This window comes from Sinocyclocheilus grahami, unplaced genomic scaffold, assembly GCF_001515645.1.
Source record: "Sinocyclocheilus grahami isolate Dianchi unplaced genomic scaffold, SAMN03320097.WGS_v1.1 scaffold311.1, whole genome shotgun sequence".
In the NCBI taxonomy this organism is placed as follows: domain Eukaryota; kingdom Metazoa; phylum Chordata; class Actinopteri; order Cypriniformes; family Cyprinidae; genus Sinocyclocheilus; species Sinocyclocheilus grahami.
The window spans coordinates 1,586,776-1,604,362 of record NW_015505490.1 but is presented as its reverse complement, the minus strand read 5'-3'; the positions used below and the strand labels follow the sequence as shown (position 1 = coordinate 1,604,362).

The 17,587-nt window shown below is 37.7% G+C and overlaps 1 protein-coding gene across 3 annotated transcripts; it reads right to left on the bottom strand.

Annotated features, from left to right (window-relative positions):
- Nucleotides 1-7,767: 7,767 nt before the first annotated feature.
- On the bottom strand, nucleotides 7,768-16,955 carry LOC107601738 (SUMO-activating enzyme subunit 1). Of its 3 annotated transcripts, XR_001610973.1 has the most exons (10): nucleotides 16,619-16,955; nucleotides 16,241-16,352; nucleotides 15,713-15,886; nucleotides 12,567-12,712; nucleotides 12,384-12,483; nucleotides 12,164-12,269; nucleotides 10,571-10,715; nucleotides 9,467-9,536; nucleotides 8,625-9,338; nucleotides 7,768-8,165 (listed from the first exon to the last, which is right to left on the bottom strand). XR_001610973.1 is itself a non-coding variant. In XM_016294018.1 (9 exons), exons 1-9 carry the CDS (start codon nucleotides 16,717-16,719, stop codon nucleotides 8,483-8,485), a joined length of 1,047 nt encoding a protein of 348 aa, XP_016149504.1. In that variant the 5' UTR covers nucleotides 16,720-16,942; the 3' UTR covers nucleotides 8,226-8,482. The 3 variants fall into 3 exon arrangements, 2 of the variants coding, with proteins under 2 accessions (XP_016149504.1, XP_016149505.1); XM_016294018.1 differs by lacking the exons at nucleotides 7,768-8,165; nucleotides 8,625-9,338 and adding an exon at nucleotides 8,226-8,575 and having other exon boundaries at nucleotides 16,619-16,942; XM_016294019.1 differs by lacking the exon at nucleotides 7,768-8,165 and having other exon boundaries at nucleotides 8,582-9,338.
- Nucleotides 16,956-17,587: the final 632 nt, after the last annotated feature.

Below are 17,587 nucleotides of genomic sequence, written 5' to 3'. Positions count from 1 at the left end.
CATGTGTACACCCATCTATTGAAGGTTTTTAATAGGGAATTTTGTACCATCAATACATTTTATTCTTCTTGTTTTTATTTAGGTACAGAACGGGAACCCTCCAGCCTCAGAGAAAGGCCGCTTCCACTGCCTGATCTGCTAGCAGACAGCCAGAGCTCCTCCGAAGACTCGACATCCAGCAGCTCTACCAGTGAAGACGATCCCAGGCTGGAGGAGCAGGCGGTAGAGAGGGTGGCCATACAGCTGAGGACTATCGGAGATGAGATGAATGCTGTTTTTCTTCAGAGGGTAAGGATCACGTTTGTCTAGTTGTGGCAGTTTAAATATGCCACTGCTTGTGCCAAAGCGTCAAGTGCGTCATTAAACAGGCAGTGTCTGTTTGTTAATATGAGGGAGTGTGGCAGGGCGTGCTCAGATGTAGCCTCCAGTGGGTCTTCTAGTAAATGGATCAATATGATATTCACGAGCCTGTAGTGAGTGTTGTGACTGGAGTCGAGTTTCCAGTTGTGGCTGAACTTAATAACCTTCCCTCTCGCCCTCCCTCTCCCTGTCTCTCGCGCTCTGGATCCCTGTTGTATCGTGTGAGGAGCTAGTCAGTGAAGCGAACAGGAGTAAACAGAGGCTAACCTCCCCTCCCCCAAAACCAATCCAACCTCCCCCTTGTCTCCTCAGACATACACACATGACGTCACCGCTTTGCCTCAGTGTTCAGCTCTCTGCTCTTTTATTTACCTATTTTTAAGTGCGTGCGCCATTTTTTTATGTGGAGCCAATTGCTTTTACACATTCGTCCCAGTTTCCCGCACATGCTTACACACCTGCACCGACACACGCGATGTAATAAAACCCAGTATGTCTCGTCGAGGCAGCTTTTACAATCTTTGGAAAGTAAATATAGTAGTAAATATAATTTGCTACTAAAATATTTTAATAATAACATATTTTTATATAATGTTTTATGTAGTATATTCATTTTTGTTTTATATTTTATAATATTATTTATAAGCTTTTGATTTGTCTGAGGTAGATGTAAACGGTTGGCACAAAATAATTGGATATGTTTCAAAATTTTGAATAAGTGCAGTATAAATGAGGCCTAATAGGCCTGCCTTTCTCTGTTGTGTTATTAAAATTATTTAAACAATAATATTGACAAGAAAACCAGTACTGTACTACGTAGTACTGTTAAAAACTTAAAGTAATGTTTACTTAATTGACAAATGATTTTAATGTTTTAATTTAATTTGATAATATTTATTTAAATATTTAATCTTTTAAATAAACATGTTCAATAAATGTGAACGGTGTGGTAGCCCTGACCTTTCAACATTGTGTCCATATTATCCATCTCGCACCTTTCGCTGCGTTTAGCTCATTCTTTCACTGTCACTCTCTTATTTTCCCTCTCTTTCACTTTATCCCCCCCTCTGAGGAGTTATTTTTAGCGGATGACTCATAGCAGCTGTTGACAGTAATGTGCTGCCTCTCCTGACTCCACTTTGCAGACATTGTCTGTCTGGGACTGCCTCACCCTACCCCACACACACGTACACATCTATGCAAACATAAACCTTGACACACACTCCCACTGAAACACACATCGTCACAGCTTTATATCTCAATGCGAGCATTGCTAATGGTCAAAAAAGTTTAAGCAATTACCTCATAGCTGATCACAAATAGAAAAGGTGGAAAAAGCTAATTGCACAAAGTCAAAGTTTCGAAATTTGGTTTCCACACGGGGAAGGAACTGAGGCACAGACCTAAATCGACTTTGCTTCATACACTTGTTGAAAAGAAGTGCGCTTAATAGTATTCAGTGTGCACCTGTAGTGAACTTCAAATCTCAAGTATATTACTGAAACTGTATTTGAAGATAAAATTACACAACGTAAGTGTACTTCGAGAGTACATGACTATCCCCCGGTTTCACAGACAAGGCTTAAGCCTAGTCTCAGAATAAAATGCATGTCTGGGCTGTTTTAACTGAAAGAAACTTGCACTGATTGATCTTAAAATATGTCAGTTCCCTTGTTTTGTCTCGAGATGCACACGAGTCATGATATTTTTTAAAGGCACGTTTATAAATGATACTTAAATGTCCTAATTGAACTATGGACTAATCCTGGCTTAACCTAAACCCTGTCTGTGAAACCAGGCCTATATTTCATAACACTTAAGTACGCTTAAAAAGTGCACTTTGTAAGTTTTACTTTAAAGTACATTTTAATAATCTTTTATCATGCTTTAAAGAAGTACACTTATTTTGATGTGTTGACTAACATACTAAAGCACATGTAAGACACTTGATAGCAATTTTAACTGTAGAGAGTTATTTGATATTAAATACAAGTTATTGTACTTGTATTTAATAACAATTAACAATTTAATTGTACTTGTAATTGTATTTTATGTACTAAATTGCATAAATTAAGATTTAAATAGAAATGACATTGAAGTATATTTAGTTTACCATAAATGTTTGCTAGTACATTTAGCAGTACACTTATTTAAAGACTATAGAAATAAATATTCAATTACATATCAAGATGTACTAAATTATTTAATTATGATTAAAATGCAATTTAGTGTCCCGAAAAAATTGCATTCAGTTTACAAGTATTTTATTATATTAAAATTAAGTATTATTTCAATAGTAAGTACTCTTTTTAAAAGTATCCCAAAGTGTACATCTTTTTCACAATGGTAGGCAGATGACGAGAGCGAGATCTGAAATCTAAGTAGGTCAGCTGTTTAGTTCTACAGTCCCTGAGCACTTAGATGCAATGTGCAAAAACAAGTTTTACTGTGCCTCTTATGTTGCCTTTCACTTTTTGCATTACATAAAACAGACGATGAGCTCATTCTCCTTGCATCTTTGTTTCAGAATGCCGCTCCACACCGGCAGAACTGGAGAGGCCTGTACCGCGGGCTCGTTGTGTTTGTCGCTGACACCATCAATGCCCTCTACCAGCATGGCCTCAGATAAACAGACGGGTTACGTCACAGGAAGAGTGCAGGCGCTCTCCTGCCGACCACTTAAAGACTCTGGGACTTTTCTGCAGGATCAGATGTCAAGTTTGTTTCTTTATCTGTGATTTTTTGTTGATGGTTTGTTTGTTTTGTACATCTTTTTCCATGGATTCTCATGTAGCATTAGTGACTGAAGTGTGTGTCCCGGTATAGATGTCAGTAGGAGTGCGTGGCTCTCTGTGTATTTGCGTACTCTTTTGCATCTTTAACTGCAATGCTGGGAAGTTACATTAAGCCGGGTCGCTCTCAAGCAAACAGATTAATGAGATCTGCGTAGCGCCTCGGGCCCAGAAGTGCGTTATGTGTCGTCGGTTCTCCTTTCAGCTGCCTTACAGGAGCAATATCTGCGCTGCACTATCAGTCACCAGTGACGCAGGCCGCACACCCGCACACCATCAATGGAAAACGGGTGATAATCGAGATAATGGAATGCTCACATACTATACTAATGGAGCACAGTTGGATCGTGCCTTGCTAATGGCGTTTTTCAGCCCTTTGTGTACTAAAGCCATCAGGGACAATCACTGCATGGTGTGCGGGTTAACCAACCTTGTTGCCCCCTACCTGAATCTACACTTCGGGACACAAATTTGCCACTTAATTCAAAGCTTGGTCACCTCCAATGGAGGTACGGAAGTGAGGCCTTGTGGGAAAGCCAGACCACTAGTTATTGAAATGGCTGGAGAGCAGTGTTAATATTTGTATGGATTACACATGTACATATTTTGTGAGAAAAAAAAGGACAGGATAGAATAAACAGGGAGTTTTTGTTTGTATATTTTGATGAAATTACCTTAAAGTACTTAACATTAAGTTCCTTTTCTCGGTTTCAGTTTTTTGTTCTTCAAATATTTTTTGGACCAACACTGGAAAGCAGTTGTTTTAAAAATCCAGTGATTTTCTACCTATTTTCAACGTATTTCGATTTAAATAAAGTGGAGTCCTGTAAAAAAAAATCCCGATTAAAATGTACTTTGCGAATAGAATTCTCAAGTAAATATTTGAGAAGCACAAACTAATTTATTTTCTATGTCCATCATTTGTACTTTTGGTTATTTTGATGATTTGTTATTGACAAAAACGTTCTGCATTAAGCATGGAGATATTCATTAGTGTTGTGTTTTATGGACCATATATCTCTTTAACTTGTTTGTCGACATTCCCCTGAAGGTTGTCAAATAAATCCATTCATAATTTTTCTGCTGCAATTTATTTGTCTACATAAAGGACTAAACTGAGCCAAAATTCCATCATACTTGAACAAATGTGTTCTATGAATCAATGTCAGATCCAGGTCTGTCTGGGATTTTTATAACACCGTTATGGGTTTCATACGCTTCCTTCAGAAACCACATTTGAAAAACTGTGGCAAGTCGGTGGGAAAATTCTCTCAACCACTCACATTTCTGCTTGCATTGGCTTTGTAATGTCGGTACAGAGTTTTCATGGCGTATTGTGGAGCAGAGATGTCTTTCCTGTGGCTGCCTGTCTCATGACTTCCTGAAAAACAGTTGTGTGGTCTCTTTCCTGTGGCCACCTTGTGACTTCTCTTCGATACACGTGTTCTCCGATGCAGAAAGGCCTTATATGTACTGTCAGATTTACACTAAACTCGTGTCACTCATTTTCTAGCTTTGTAATTTTGCCATTTGGAATTTTCTATGTAAAATTTCTATATGAATTTTGTATTGTTTTTTCCTTACCATTTTCAATAAATATGAGAATTACAACAGTGTTTTGATGTTTTTCTTTTCTGTATGATCATCCTCACAAGTTAAATGCACAATTTTCAAAAACTATTCATAATGGTTGGTCAAAATTGTTAATAAAGCCCATGTGATCCAGTCAATAATATATTAGATTAGGGGTCTTCAACACAGGGTCAACAGTTTCAAACAAAAACACAACATTTTAGAAGTGTTTCCTTGACGGGATAAAAAATCTTTAATTGATTGTCTCACAACTCGACAATTGCGAGTTTATATCTCACCATTCAGAATTGTGAGACAAAAAGTCACATTTGTATTTTTATTTCTTATTTATTTTTTATCCTGTGGCAGAATTAAGCTTTCAAACAATATTAATTCAAACTTCAAACAAAGCTAAAAGTTCAGCTAAATGTTTCAATTTCCCTTCCCCATTAAAATAAAATGAAACATTTACTAAACATTAATAAAAAAAAGTTAGAAGTGTATGACTCTTTATATCAGTAACAAATATTTTAAAGGCTTTGCAATGTTATCATCATTTCAAAACATGTATATTATTATATGCAAAAACATGACGATACTATATGGTTTAGGCCAGGCCTAAAATGCATCATTCAGTTTTATGCAACAGGGGCCTTGGTTCCAAATCTTTATCAATTAAAGGATCTTCGGCCTGAAGAAGGTTGCATTAAACGGTAACACTTTACAATAAGGTTCATTAGTTAAACATTAGTGAATGTATAAACTAACATGAACTAACCATGAGCAATATATTTGTTACTGTATTTACTAATCTACGCTCACGTTAGTTAATAAAAATACAGATGTTCATTGTTAGTTCATGTTAGTTCACAGTGCATTAACTAATGTTAACAAGATTTTAATAATGTGTTAGTAAATGTTGAAATTAACATTAACAAAGATTAATAAACGCTGTATAAGTGCAGTTCATTATTAGTTCATGTTAACTAATGTAGTTAACTAATGAACCTTAGTGTAAAGTGTTACCCATTAAACAAACAGAGCAAACCTTCTCTTATGTGTATTTCATCCGATATAGTGTTGGGACTGTTTGACTGTACTCATGTTGAGAACAACATGAGTCTTATCAGAACAAGATGTGATAGATTGTTATGCTCTGATTTGCGTGTGCCTAGAACATTTCCCATGCAGGACCATTCAGACTTCACCAGAGTGTTCCTAAAAGAGCTGTTGGTCATTTGAGGGCTGTTCTTTCTCCCGTCACATGTTTAAGCATTTTATAGCTGGGAGCAACACATCTGTTCTGGAGTAAGAACATCTCGCCTTCGGGATTCCTTCACGATAAGAGGAAGATTGCTTAATTAAAATGAGGAGCTTAACGCAGCGTCCGTAATTAATCCTGCTCTCTCCTCAGCTAGAGAAAGAGCAGTGGATCTTAATCAGTCAGGGCCTCTTTACAGCGGGGGCTGTTATTTCTTTTCTCACTATATTGGCATTGGCAGCGATGTGAAGTACTTAAGTAATTGGACTTCATTACAGTATTTCATTATCTTGGTGAATTTGTACTTGAGTACCATTGAAAATGAGTACTTGTACTCTCAATGACGGGAAAGAAAATACTGTTTAGTTTTGTTTAAAACAACCAATGAAATCCATTTTAATATAAATTGTAAGTGTTCATAATTACAGTCATTTGTCTTGTGAATAGACATTCACACAGTCATCACACTGCCTTTGACCTAAAGCTATGCAATTTAATTATACCTATTGCTGAAGATAAACCAGGCGTCAACCAGGTCAATTATCAGTCTATAAACAATACACCAACTGCAAATATAAAATCAGCTGCTGACAATTTCAGGAAACCAGTTTGAGGATATTGGTTTCAGTTTAACATATGCTCGTGCCTTATATTAGGACCTAAAGAAAATGTTGACTATACAGGTTGTTTAACAGTCATTTTGAAGTCGTGACGCAACAGAAGTAGCGACATCTTTTCAGAAATGGTCTTGGATCTTTTCTTCTTTTCTTTGAAATCATGTTGGTAGAGACATCCTGTTTATTGTGGGAGTTTTACCTTTTAGTGAACTTTAGATGTCTTGTTATAATTAGCACAGTACAGTTAAAAATCTTTTCCATGCTAATGCTTGAATCTGCAATAAGAATCTTTAAAAAGTTTGGCCACCTTATGGTACCTAGTAACCCATGTTTCCACTGTCAACGAACCGAAAAAATCAAAAGCAGTTACAAGACTTGCTGCCACTCCCACTTGAGCACCTGCTCAACCAGTCTGACCAGTCTTCTCATCTGACTCACTGATGCCGTGTTATGATTTAAGGCACTCGTTTATTATCCATTTAAGGCCCGAAGTCCTGATTTTGCATGTCTGCAGCACAGTCGTAACATATTCAAACATCATAATACACTTCAGCTGAAAGGCAAACAAATGTGATACATTTGGTACTATTTGATTCTATTACTGTACACGAGGCCGTAGGTTTAGCATGTGTTTGGACTATCAATCGTATCGAATGTTACACTGCGTTCTTTAGCATTCCTTTTTGTCTGTAACTGGACAGGCAGGATAATTTCTTTCCACGAAAACCTAAAAATCAAAACATGAGATCCTACTTACCTCGGGGATCATAAACCCTGCAGTACCACTGTACCAGTCCAGTAAATTACATACCTGGGGTGAGCTAATAAAAGTACTTCCCATTACAAACGTCACCAAAAAAAAAACCTAGACCTGACAAGATGCGCCTCAGGCTTTCACTACTATATCAGAATGCTAACAAGCATCGGAAAATCCACCCAGCCTCATTTCAGAGCGGGGCTGGGATGATTTGTGTGGTTTAATTTTCAGAAATAAATGGCTCAAGGGAGCATCTGACATTTTTGCATTCATTTTAAATTCTCTTTAAAGTTGTTTGCCTCATTTTTTGCAATTTAGCATCACAGAGGATAGCGAAGAGACCGTTGGCAACAGATTAGAGGAAATTGAAATCGATGATGCAAAACAATCCAAAACAAATTTATGTTCTATTATTATTTTAATACAAAATGTAGAAATCACATAACCTTGGTAAAAAAACGTGTGTACATGAATATTTCAGAGTGTGTGGACAAAATGTTCTCGTTGCTCTTGGCATCGGTTGATGTGTGGCATACTGCTACGCAAAGGTACCGTCCAAAAGACAGATTTTGATGCCTGCGGCCACTGGCAGAAGATGAACTCCATGGTGTTTTGAGAGCACACATGCATCGCCACACATCTCTCCATGTTCTCCAGGGGCCACTTATTTGGATCCGAAGTAGTCGACCACCCCGCTGCCCTTCAGGCCGTCGAAGAAGAAAAAGTTCCTGTGTGGAGCATCTCTCTGAGACAGTGCCTGTCGAACACATGCAAACAAATCTTCAGACACGTCACATGCCAAAGACCTTGAATTCTCTAATTAACTTAAACAATCCAAAACAAATTTATGTTCTATTATTTATGTTCTTTTATTATTTTAATACAAAATGTAGAAATCACATAACCTTGGTAAAAAAACGTGTGTACATGAATATTTCAGAGTGTGTGGACAAAATGTTCTCGTTGCTCTTGGCATCGGTTGATGTGTGGCATACTGCTACGCAAAGGTACCGTCCAAAAGACAGATTTTGATGCCTGCGGCCACTGGCAGAAGATGAACTCCATGGTGTTTCGAGAGCACACATGCATCGCCACACATCTCTCCATGTTCTCCAGGGGCCACTTATTTGGATCCGAAGTAGTCGACCACCCCGCTGCCCTTCAGGCCGTCGAAGAAGAAAAAGTTCCTGTGTGGAGCATCTCTCTGAGACAGTGCCTGTCGAACACATGCAAACAAATCTTCAGACACGTCACATGCCAAAGACCTTGAATTCTCTAATTAACTGCTTTGATCGAACACATCAGACTCGTTCACCATTGTGGCGACAGAGACTGATGGGCGAGGGGCAACGAGAAACAGAGAGCCATATGCGAATTGCAGCCTGTTTCATCATGCAGGGAGATGGCGAGACAGCCTGGCTTCACTCCACCGCCATGTGGGTTCAAGGCCTGCCCAGCCACCGCCTCTGAGACAACGGCGTTCACTCCATCACCCCACTCTGCCCTGATCCCCACCCTCACGAAGACCCCACCGCATCCCGGGATGACATCACCCTCCAAGAGAGATATTGACGTTTACCATTTACTGTATTCTGTTGTGTGCAACTGGGGCAAATATGTGTTTTTACATGGCCTACACTACAACAGATCCTCTTACTGTCCATAAACCAGGTGTTATTATCCACTCAAGACTGACTGATTACATCACTGTGCTTTAGCTTATTTAATCTTGTTCGGTTTATGGAATCATATGAGAAGATTTCAGGCGCTCTCCGCTGGATTTCATCAGTGACCGGAATATTACCTCGTCATTTCTGGCATTTACACACCATCAACAGATAAAACTTTTGGACTTAGCCCAGATTCTGATGGAGAGGGCAGCTGCCATACGCTTCTCACTGCGCCTCATCAGAAAAGTCACTTTCGCAGCTAGTGAAAACGGAGGGTTTCATGGTTGTGTGGAGAACCAGATTGAAAAGCTGTATGGAGGGGGAAAAGCAAAGCTAGAAAATACATATCACATTTCATGTATAAGTAGGACGAGAAATTGAAAGAAACCAAAACTACAATGAAGACTTAAGACATGTAAATGAATCAAAGATCTCACCTTGACTATCTCTTGTCCAAGAACTCCTCCGACTACAGCGCACACTGGGGCCATCTCAGAGAAACAGTAACTGTGAGGACCAAACACAAAGCAGGAGTTGTAGTTAAGTTGGAAAGAAAAGCCCAAAGTATACTTCAGTTTTTATGCGTATGGTTTGTTCAGATCATGTTGGAAAGACTGTATTTATAAGTTTAATGCACATGAACCCAGTGTTTCCGAGTTGGAGACGTATCAGTGAGAAAACATGGTGAACATAATAGATGTAACGTCTATACTGACTGTAAATTTGTTCAAATTAATGAAATTATTATTTTAATTTCCAATAAATCTACCTAAATTGAGTGTTTTCATTAGTTTGTTCTTGTTCCAACTAATCAATTTATTTTTCAAGTGTGAAACTGGCTAGGCAAGTGTTGCCACCTTTTGGAATAACTAATTTGCACACAAAAAAAACTGTGTGCATGTGTCACCATATATGAGCCTATTAAGCTGATGGCAAAATGTATGTTACACACACTATATGTCTACCCTAGCATATGTGTAACAAGCAAATATATTTCGAGCTAAAGTAAGAGAATAATGGTATTAAGAACGGGTTGACTAATCATTCAAAAACCCCAAATAGAAGATTTTTTAATCCAGGTTTTTTTTTCTTACATATTTTAGCAGTGGTGTTTTTAATTAGCATGCTGTGCTTCAGTTTTTAGCTACAGTGTGCATGAAGTCTCTCTCAGAAATTCACTACAGCCATGATATTCAGGTGAGTGTGTCTGGACGATACACTGCGTCTCACAGTTTTTTTTTTTATTGTTTTTAACTCCACGCCAGAATCTGCAGCTATTTTGACAGTTTTTGAGATGGCGCATGTAGTTAAAAATAATCCATCTTTTAAAAAAGCCTGCATTCAGTTCCGTTCTGTTGCACTCTGTCTACTTGAGAGAAACCCCCAGTCGGGGTCTGGTGAACCTGAAACCAGACATATTATTATGTTCAACTAGTTGTTCATGAAACCCACCCACTAGTTTTTCACATCCCTGGTTAGTAAGAAAAAAAACATGTTGGAGAGAATGAATGTGAACACCGTGTTTCTGCGTCTGTAAGTACCTGACAAAGGTATTGGGAAGAAGTTCAGAGCTCAGGCCCATGGTCTCAAGAACATCATCACGGATTTGCAAGAGCAGCTGAGAGTCTTCAGCGAAGCTGTCTGGCTGAGGATCACGACCTTTATCTGTACGAAACTTCAGAAGCACTGTTGGAGGAAATAAGAGAGAATGAGTGGGGAAAGAGTGGGTTTTCCACATTTAAACAGGACGTAAGTGGAGGAGAGATGTGTTTGAAGATTTGTGTAGCACGTGAAAAGGCATCAAGCCCCTTTAGGCTATTTTCCAAAGTATCACTTCCCCTTTTTTACTGCCCACCAACTACAACACAATGAACCCCAGCCCACTGCATTTCCACCTGGCAGCGTAGCACATACTTACATAAAAAAAAAACACACACCCACTCATTCGTGTTATCTCACTCTATCTAGCACATAGATTAAATTTTAAGTTTCATTGCTGAATTTCTTGATAGAATTTTCTCCAGATTGTGAAAACAACATCCGAGGGTTTGGAAAAAAATCATTGACGTAATAGTCGCACCACTGGGGTGATAAAACCTCAAATAAATCAGTGAGTTAAGACAGAGGAAACGGCTCTTCCTCAAAAGCTGTTTGAACTGATGCGTGGTATTTTTGAGCACAGCAATGCACTTAAAGTCTTGCTTCAGTGCACAAATAGGAAGTGTTATTTTTTCCATAAATGTAATACTAGATGTTTAGGGAGGGGCAGTCAGAGTCTGTTATAATGATAGAGAGGTGCGGAGGTGGCATGTTTTGTTTTTGAGAGCCACTGCACATGACTGGCCATGGACAGCCTGTGATGGAAAATGAGCCAGTCTCAGTGAGGACACCAGGTGAGCACTTGTATAAAAAGAGAAATGTTGACTATAATTACACAGATCAACAGGCCCTCCCCCTGATAACGGTGTACGGCAGACTGTAGGAGGAAACTGCAACGTCTTCAGCTGCCTGAAAAGACTGTAACAAAATAACCACTTAAGCCACTGTTTGCACCTTGTATAGTATATATAATATTGTTGCTATTTTTGTTGATTATCTGTGTTAACTGAATGGATGTTTGTGCTTCACATGATCTATCAGTAAAGTTTAACATTAATACTTTTATTCAGAAATGACACATTGAAATTATCATAAATGACAGTAAGGACAATTTACAAAAGATTTCGATTTCAAATACATGCTGTCATTTTGAACTTTTTATTAAATCAAAGAATCCTGAAAAAAATGGATCACGATTTCCACAAAAACATTGATAATAAGAATTAATGATTTCTAAAGGATCACGTGACATTGAAGGCTGGAGTAATGGCTGCTGAATATTTAGTTTTTCCATCACAGTAATAAATTATATTTTAACATATATTAGAACAGAAAAAGTAATGTTAAATTAGAATAATATTTTTAATTTTTTACTGTATTTTTGATCATATAGATGTAGCCTTGGTGAGCATCAGAAACCTCTGGAATGTAGTATGTACCTGAAGATCATCCAGTAAACTGCACAATTTAGGAAGGAAATTCCCGTTTACTGAACTTTTTCATGAGTTATTGGATTAATTAAATGTAAAAAATACCTTGCAGAAGGAAGTAGTCTACAGGAATGCGCTTCAGACTGTTTTTGGCCTTCTCATTAGTCCAGTCAACCTCCAGTGCTGCTTTGAGAGAGCAGAAACTGACGGTCTATATAAAGAGAGATGGAGGTTATCTTATTAACTTGACTTTAAAGGGTCATAGATGTGACTGAAAACTGAGATATATATAGTTAACAGACACCAAAGCCGCCAAAACACCCACCTTTTTCACCATTGTAGTCTCATTGGGGTCAACCTTCGGTTTCTTTGCCTCAGGACCATCATTGGCCTCATTAGACCCTTTCACCACTTTGGGCTTTTCTCTGGCAAGTTTCAATGGGATCATCAGTTTTTTCCACATTAAAATCAAACACAGCCACCTTTTCATCCACATTTCCGGACTTACTCTACATAGTGATGCTCCTGGCCAAGATCAGAGAACATGTATCCATGATAACCATACACATCTCCACAGAAGACCTTAATGTTCCTGGAGGCACAGAGCTGGTCCACTCGTACCATGAGGTCTTTGGAGCACCTGGTCAGACAAACCTGAACAAAACAATGTGCATTAATATGTGGTTGTTTTCAAACCAGTGACCTTGATGGGTCCTTAAAACACATCTTATGGGTACAACCAGAAACAGAACAAAGGTTTGGCAATGACAGACAACTGACCAGAACATTGGCACTCTTATCCAAGGTCCCAAACCTCTCACACCCCCAATTTTGGGTTTCAGATAAGGATGTGGTGGTGTATTAATAACCATTTGAGATACAGATGACATGCGCCATGATGCGTTAACTGGGTGGATCTTCAAGGACAGATGAATCATCACTTTATCTGTTGACTTGGGTTTGTTTACTTTCCTCATCAGAACACCACCTGTAACCTCATTACTTAAAGTACACCTGAAGTGAACAGGTTATCTAAGCAGGCCTTTTTCAAAGGATGTTCAAAGGTTATGCAATCCAAACTGAATATCAACAACACTTCTCGGAAATACTGTTGCAATGAAGTAGTGCCCTGAGGAGTAACACCTTCACTAGTTCATCTGGGACCAGGGTGCATAGAGAAACATTATGAAACATGTGGCGAGACATTGTCTTTTGACACATTCTTCCTGTCAGTATTATGTGCCTCCAGGCAGCCAGATGTCTCAAAAGAACACATCTTTATCAAGCAGTGACCCCTAGAGGATGCAAAGAAGAAACAAATCATGCCACAAAGGAATATTAATCAGAGCTACCAGCAGCTACCATATGCCTCCACTAAATAGCTGCCACTTGGCATTACATGACGTCTGTGCTGGCAAATCTTTAATTCAATTTAAGCTCTTGGCTTTAGTCCTCCACTATCTTCAGTCCTTCAAAATGTACACCCCAGTCAGGCTACTGTGAACAGCTCCTTATGAAAACCTAGCCATCCACCCGCTCCCTATATGAAGGCTTCCGGCTTGACCTTGTCCAGGAGCTCCATGTTTGTTTTCTATTGGTGGAATGGACTGCCAAAACAGCTGACTCTACATAAATATTCAACTCTTGGAACACAAAAAGAACATTTTTGAAGGATATATGCTGGCCACTATTTTCTAATTAATGAAAGTGAAGTTACAAAAAGCACTTTAAAAGTATCATAAAAGTGGTCAATATGACTATATTCCAGGTCTTCTGAATCAATATGATAGCTTTGTGTGAGCAAGAGACTGAAATGTACGTTTTCTGGATAATTTTTATGGCACTTTTGGTTTATTTTTAAAGCTTGTGACCTCCTGTGACCATTAACTGTGATTATTCAACTTTTCTTTCTTTCTTTTCTTGTGTGCTCCACAGAAGAAAGTCATACAGGTTTGGAAAAACATAAGTGATGCTATATACTTGTTCTTTTTCTCAGCCCAAAATTATTATGCATGATAAATCATAATTAAAAGTCATAGATTATTAAATGATAAATCAGAATTATGGCATACTAAATCAAAATTATGACAAAAAAAGTCACAATTATATAAATTATAACATATTTAATAACATATTAATTATAAATAAATGATAACATAAGTCAATTATTGAATCAGTTGAAATTGTCATACAAAGTAAAACGATATAAAGTCAAAAAATTGAGAAGTCACAATTAGAACATAGAAAGTTACAATTTATTTTTTTTAATGATTTGCCATAATTACGACTTAATCTCAATTTTTTAACTTTACAACTTTTTATTTAATAATTGACTTAGCATGTCTATTTCAACTTTTTATTTCATTATGACTTAGCATGTCTATTTCAACTTTTTATTTCATTATGACTTAGCATGTCAATTTCAACTTTTTATTTCATAATTATGACTTATTATTATGAGTCTCATCATTTCAACTTATGTCATAATTATCAATTATGTCATAATATGATTTACCAAAACTTATTTTTTTATTTTGTGGCAGAAATGGGCTTTCATAAATATAAAGTGCTTATTTGTGATTCACACAAAAAAATAGATATTTTACCTCAAAACCTGCTCAAGCAATGCCCTGTACTTGTTGCACAAAACATCCCAGTACTTGTTGTCTCAAATGATTCTTCCATGCATGTACAGTTCATCCAGACAATGAATTAATTCAGTGTATTGTTGGCTTCCTCTCGACTAAACTTGCATCGTTTATTAAGAAATCGCCTGAAAATAACACCACACATACACAAGAGAAGACAAAGACATTCACTCACAAAGTTTCCTGTGTAGTATCAAGAGAAACAGATAAAAGAGAATAGATGATGTTAAAACCCCCCTCCTCTTTCTGTGTCCCACCATCGCTTCCCCCTCCTCCTGAACTCTCACTAGCACTCCCAGAGGGAGGGTTCAGACAGCTCCCAGACAGAGAGAAGATGAAAGACTGCCTGTCTGCGCTTTGAACAGGGTATGTATGCTGACTGCATCTTCCACAGCCAACAGAGTCCTGATATAAAGAAACTATGGCCTGGAACATATCATACGCTTGGAAAAGAGCACACGCTTGAAAAAGTCCAAACCAAGTCTCAGATAAAAGTCTGTGTCTAGATCTGACGTTGGCTGTTCATAGATAGATTCACACTGAGGTTGAGGGAAAAACAAGGCAAAAAAAAGCTACAAACACATTAAATGAAAATGATCAATTGCGTATAGAGACATCTAGTGGACATGAAAGGCACAAAGGTAAATAATCTATCAATGATATACCGATTAACCTCTATCACACCTGATGTCAAGCTGACAGTTCCTGTCCATCAGACTTACCATGGAAACATAAAATGTATTATGGGATTTCTGTACAATAAGATTTGCATTGGTATTGCAATATGTACTGTAAAGTTGCACAACAAATTTGGTCCCTGAAAGTAAGGATCCTGTTCTATTGTATTTACAATACTCAAGTGTCTCTAAAATATTCTTGTGTCCTTTTTTAGTTGATGAACAATCAGACAGTAGCTCACAACATAAGATTGCCTGTTGGTCTGGTGTATGATTTAGTTATGTTAATATACAAATTATCCCGCAAAACTGCTTGTTCCGGCACTCACCGCATCAAACTGGAAGAAAAAGTCATCCAGCTTGCTCTCCACTGCATCAATGTCTGCCTTCACTTCCACCATTGGGTTGAGTAACTGAGCTCTCTCCAGAGAGGCCTGGGCCTGGTTCTGACCATCTGCATCCACAGGGATCAGGAACTGAGCACGTCTGGACTTCTCTGTCACCTGATTGATGGAAGCCAAATAACACGTAGTTATGTACCTGTTAAGGTGCTTTTATGAGTGGTAAGGAATTATTTACAGGAATAATTCACCCAAAAATCCATACAACCTTATGTCATTCCAACCCTGTTACGTCTTCAGTGGAACACAAAACAAATGTTAAACATCTAGGGGCTGATAGCCTCAGTCACTATTCACTTTCATTGCATCTCTTTTCCATAAAATAAAAGTGCATGCTGCTGACTCTACTGTCATTCTGCCTTACACCTCTTTTGCTGTTCCCAGAACATGAAGGACATTAACAAATGATGAGAGATTGAGGTGAACTACCCCTTTAAGTCAGTCTATATATGATACCTGCTCATGGTCCAGGAGAGTCAGTCCTTTGACCCCAGCCAAAATAAGGTTCTTTGCTACTTCTGCACCAAGACCCCGGAGACCAACAAGAAGCACCCGTGATCCCCTAAGTCTGAAAATGTAAAGTGTATATGCATTTCCTTTATTATATTGCTTATTATTTATGCACACCTAGTCCAAAAATGCATTCCCTAATACACCATTTTTATTTCAGACTAAAAGCATGAATGCGAAAGATACTCAAATAATGCATTTAAAATCATACTTATGATTAATGCTAGAAAAAAGGTTTATGCATTATTCTTAAACAATTAGCCGAAAACAACTTAAAATAATGAGTACAGTTGTTCTTTATGTACGAAACAGTTATCTACCCACCTTTTTTGAGCATCGAGACCCCAGAGGCGAATCTGACGATCATACTGCGCAGCCTCCTCCTCGCTGATTAAATTCTCTTCTTTTTCGATGGTATCAATCATTTCAAAATATTGCCGTTTTTAATAAAATCCTGTAAAGGACTGGCTGAGAGGTTAGTTTGACTATTCTACGCTCTGTTTTTTCTACTGCCCATTCAATAGGAAAGAAACGCCGCTCAGTGACACTCGTTGAGGCGCGCAATGATGACGTGTGTGTGTGCGCCAGATTCAGAGAGCAACAACAGACATTTTCCAGGTCTTTAAAATCCATCAGCTGTGTTTTGTATATGATATTTGTAATTCTTACCATGTATATTTGCATAAATGAATTATTGTGTATGTGTACTGTGTATAGCTCACCCTTGTTACATTACATTAATTAACTAAAGAATGGACCACATATTGAAATAGAAAAGAGTGTGGTTTAATGTATTATAATAAGCCAATTATGTTTACGTACATTAATTGGAAATGCTGTCCTTTGCATTCCGTTGTAATCTAATTACATATAAATGGAAAGAATAAAATAAAATATATTTTTTTTTAAACATTGTCACGAAATTATTCAAAGTCAGTATAATATTATCACACTAAATTGGTTTTCATTTAAACATAATTTAGCATTGTAATCTACAAAATAGCCTAGTAGTAATCTTAACTATACAAGGAGATACAATATGTTTACTGGAGTGTACACCACAGTTTATATCATTAAATTATTGTTTACTTGGTGCATGCTCACAAAATACTGGGTAGAATATTGGGATCATAACACCAAGTCCTATCATGCAAAAAAAAAAAAATTTAAACAGTCTACACAAAACTATTTCAGAAAAATAGAAAAGAGTGTGGTTTAATGTATTATAAGCCAATTATGTTTACGTACATTAATTGGAAATGCTGTCCTTTGCATTCCGTTGTAATCTAATTA

Coding starts and splice junctions, on each gene's coding strand:
- LOC107601738 (XM_016294018.1), bottom strand. CDS start 16,719: ATGATTGATACCATCGAAAAAGAAGAGAATTTAATCAGCGAGGAGGAG. Junction 15,887..16,240: donor CTCTCCTGGACCATGAGCAG/GTATCATATATA, acceptor TCCATCAATCAG/GTGACAGAGAAGTCCAGACG. Junction 12,713..15,712: donor TTTTCTTCCAGTTTGATGCG/GTGAGTGCCGGA, acceptor TGTTTTGTTCAG/GTTTGTCTGACCAGGTGCTC.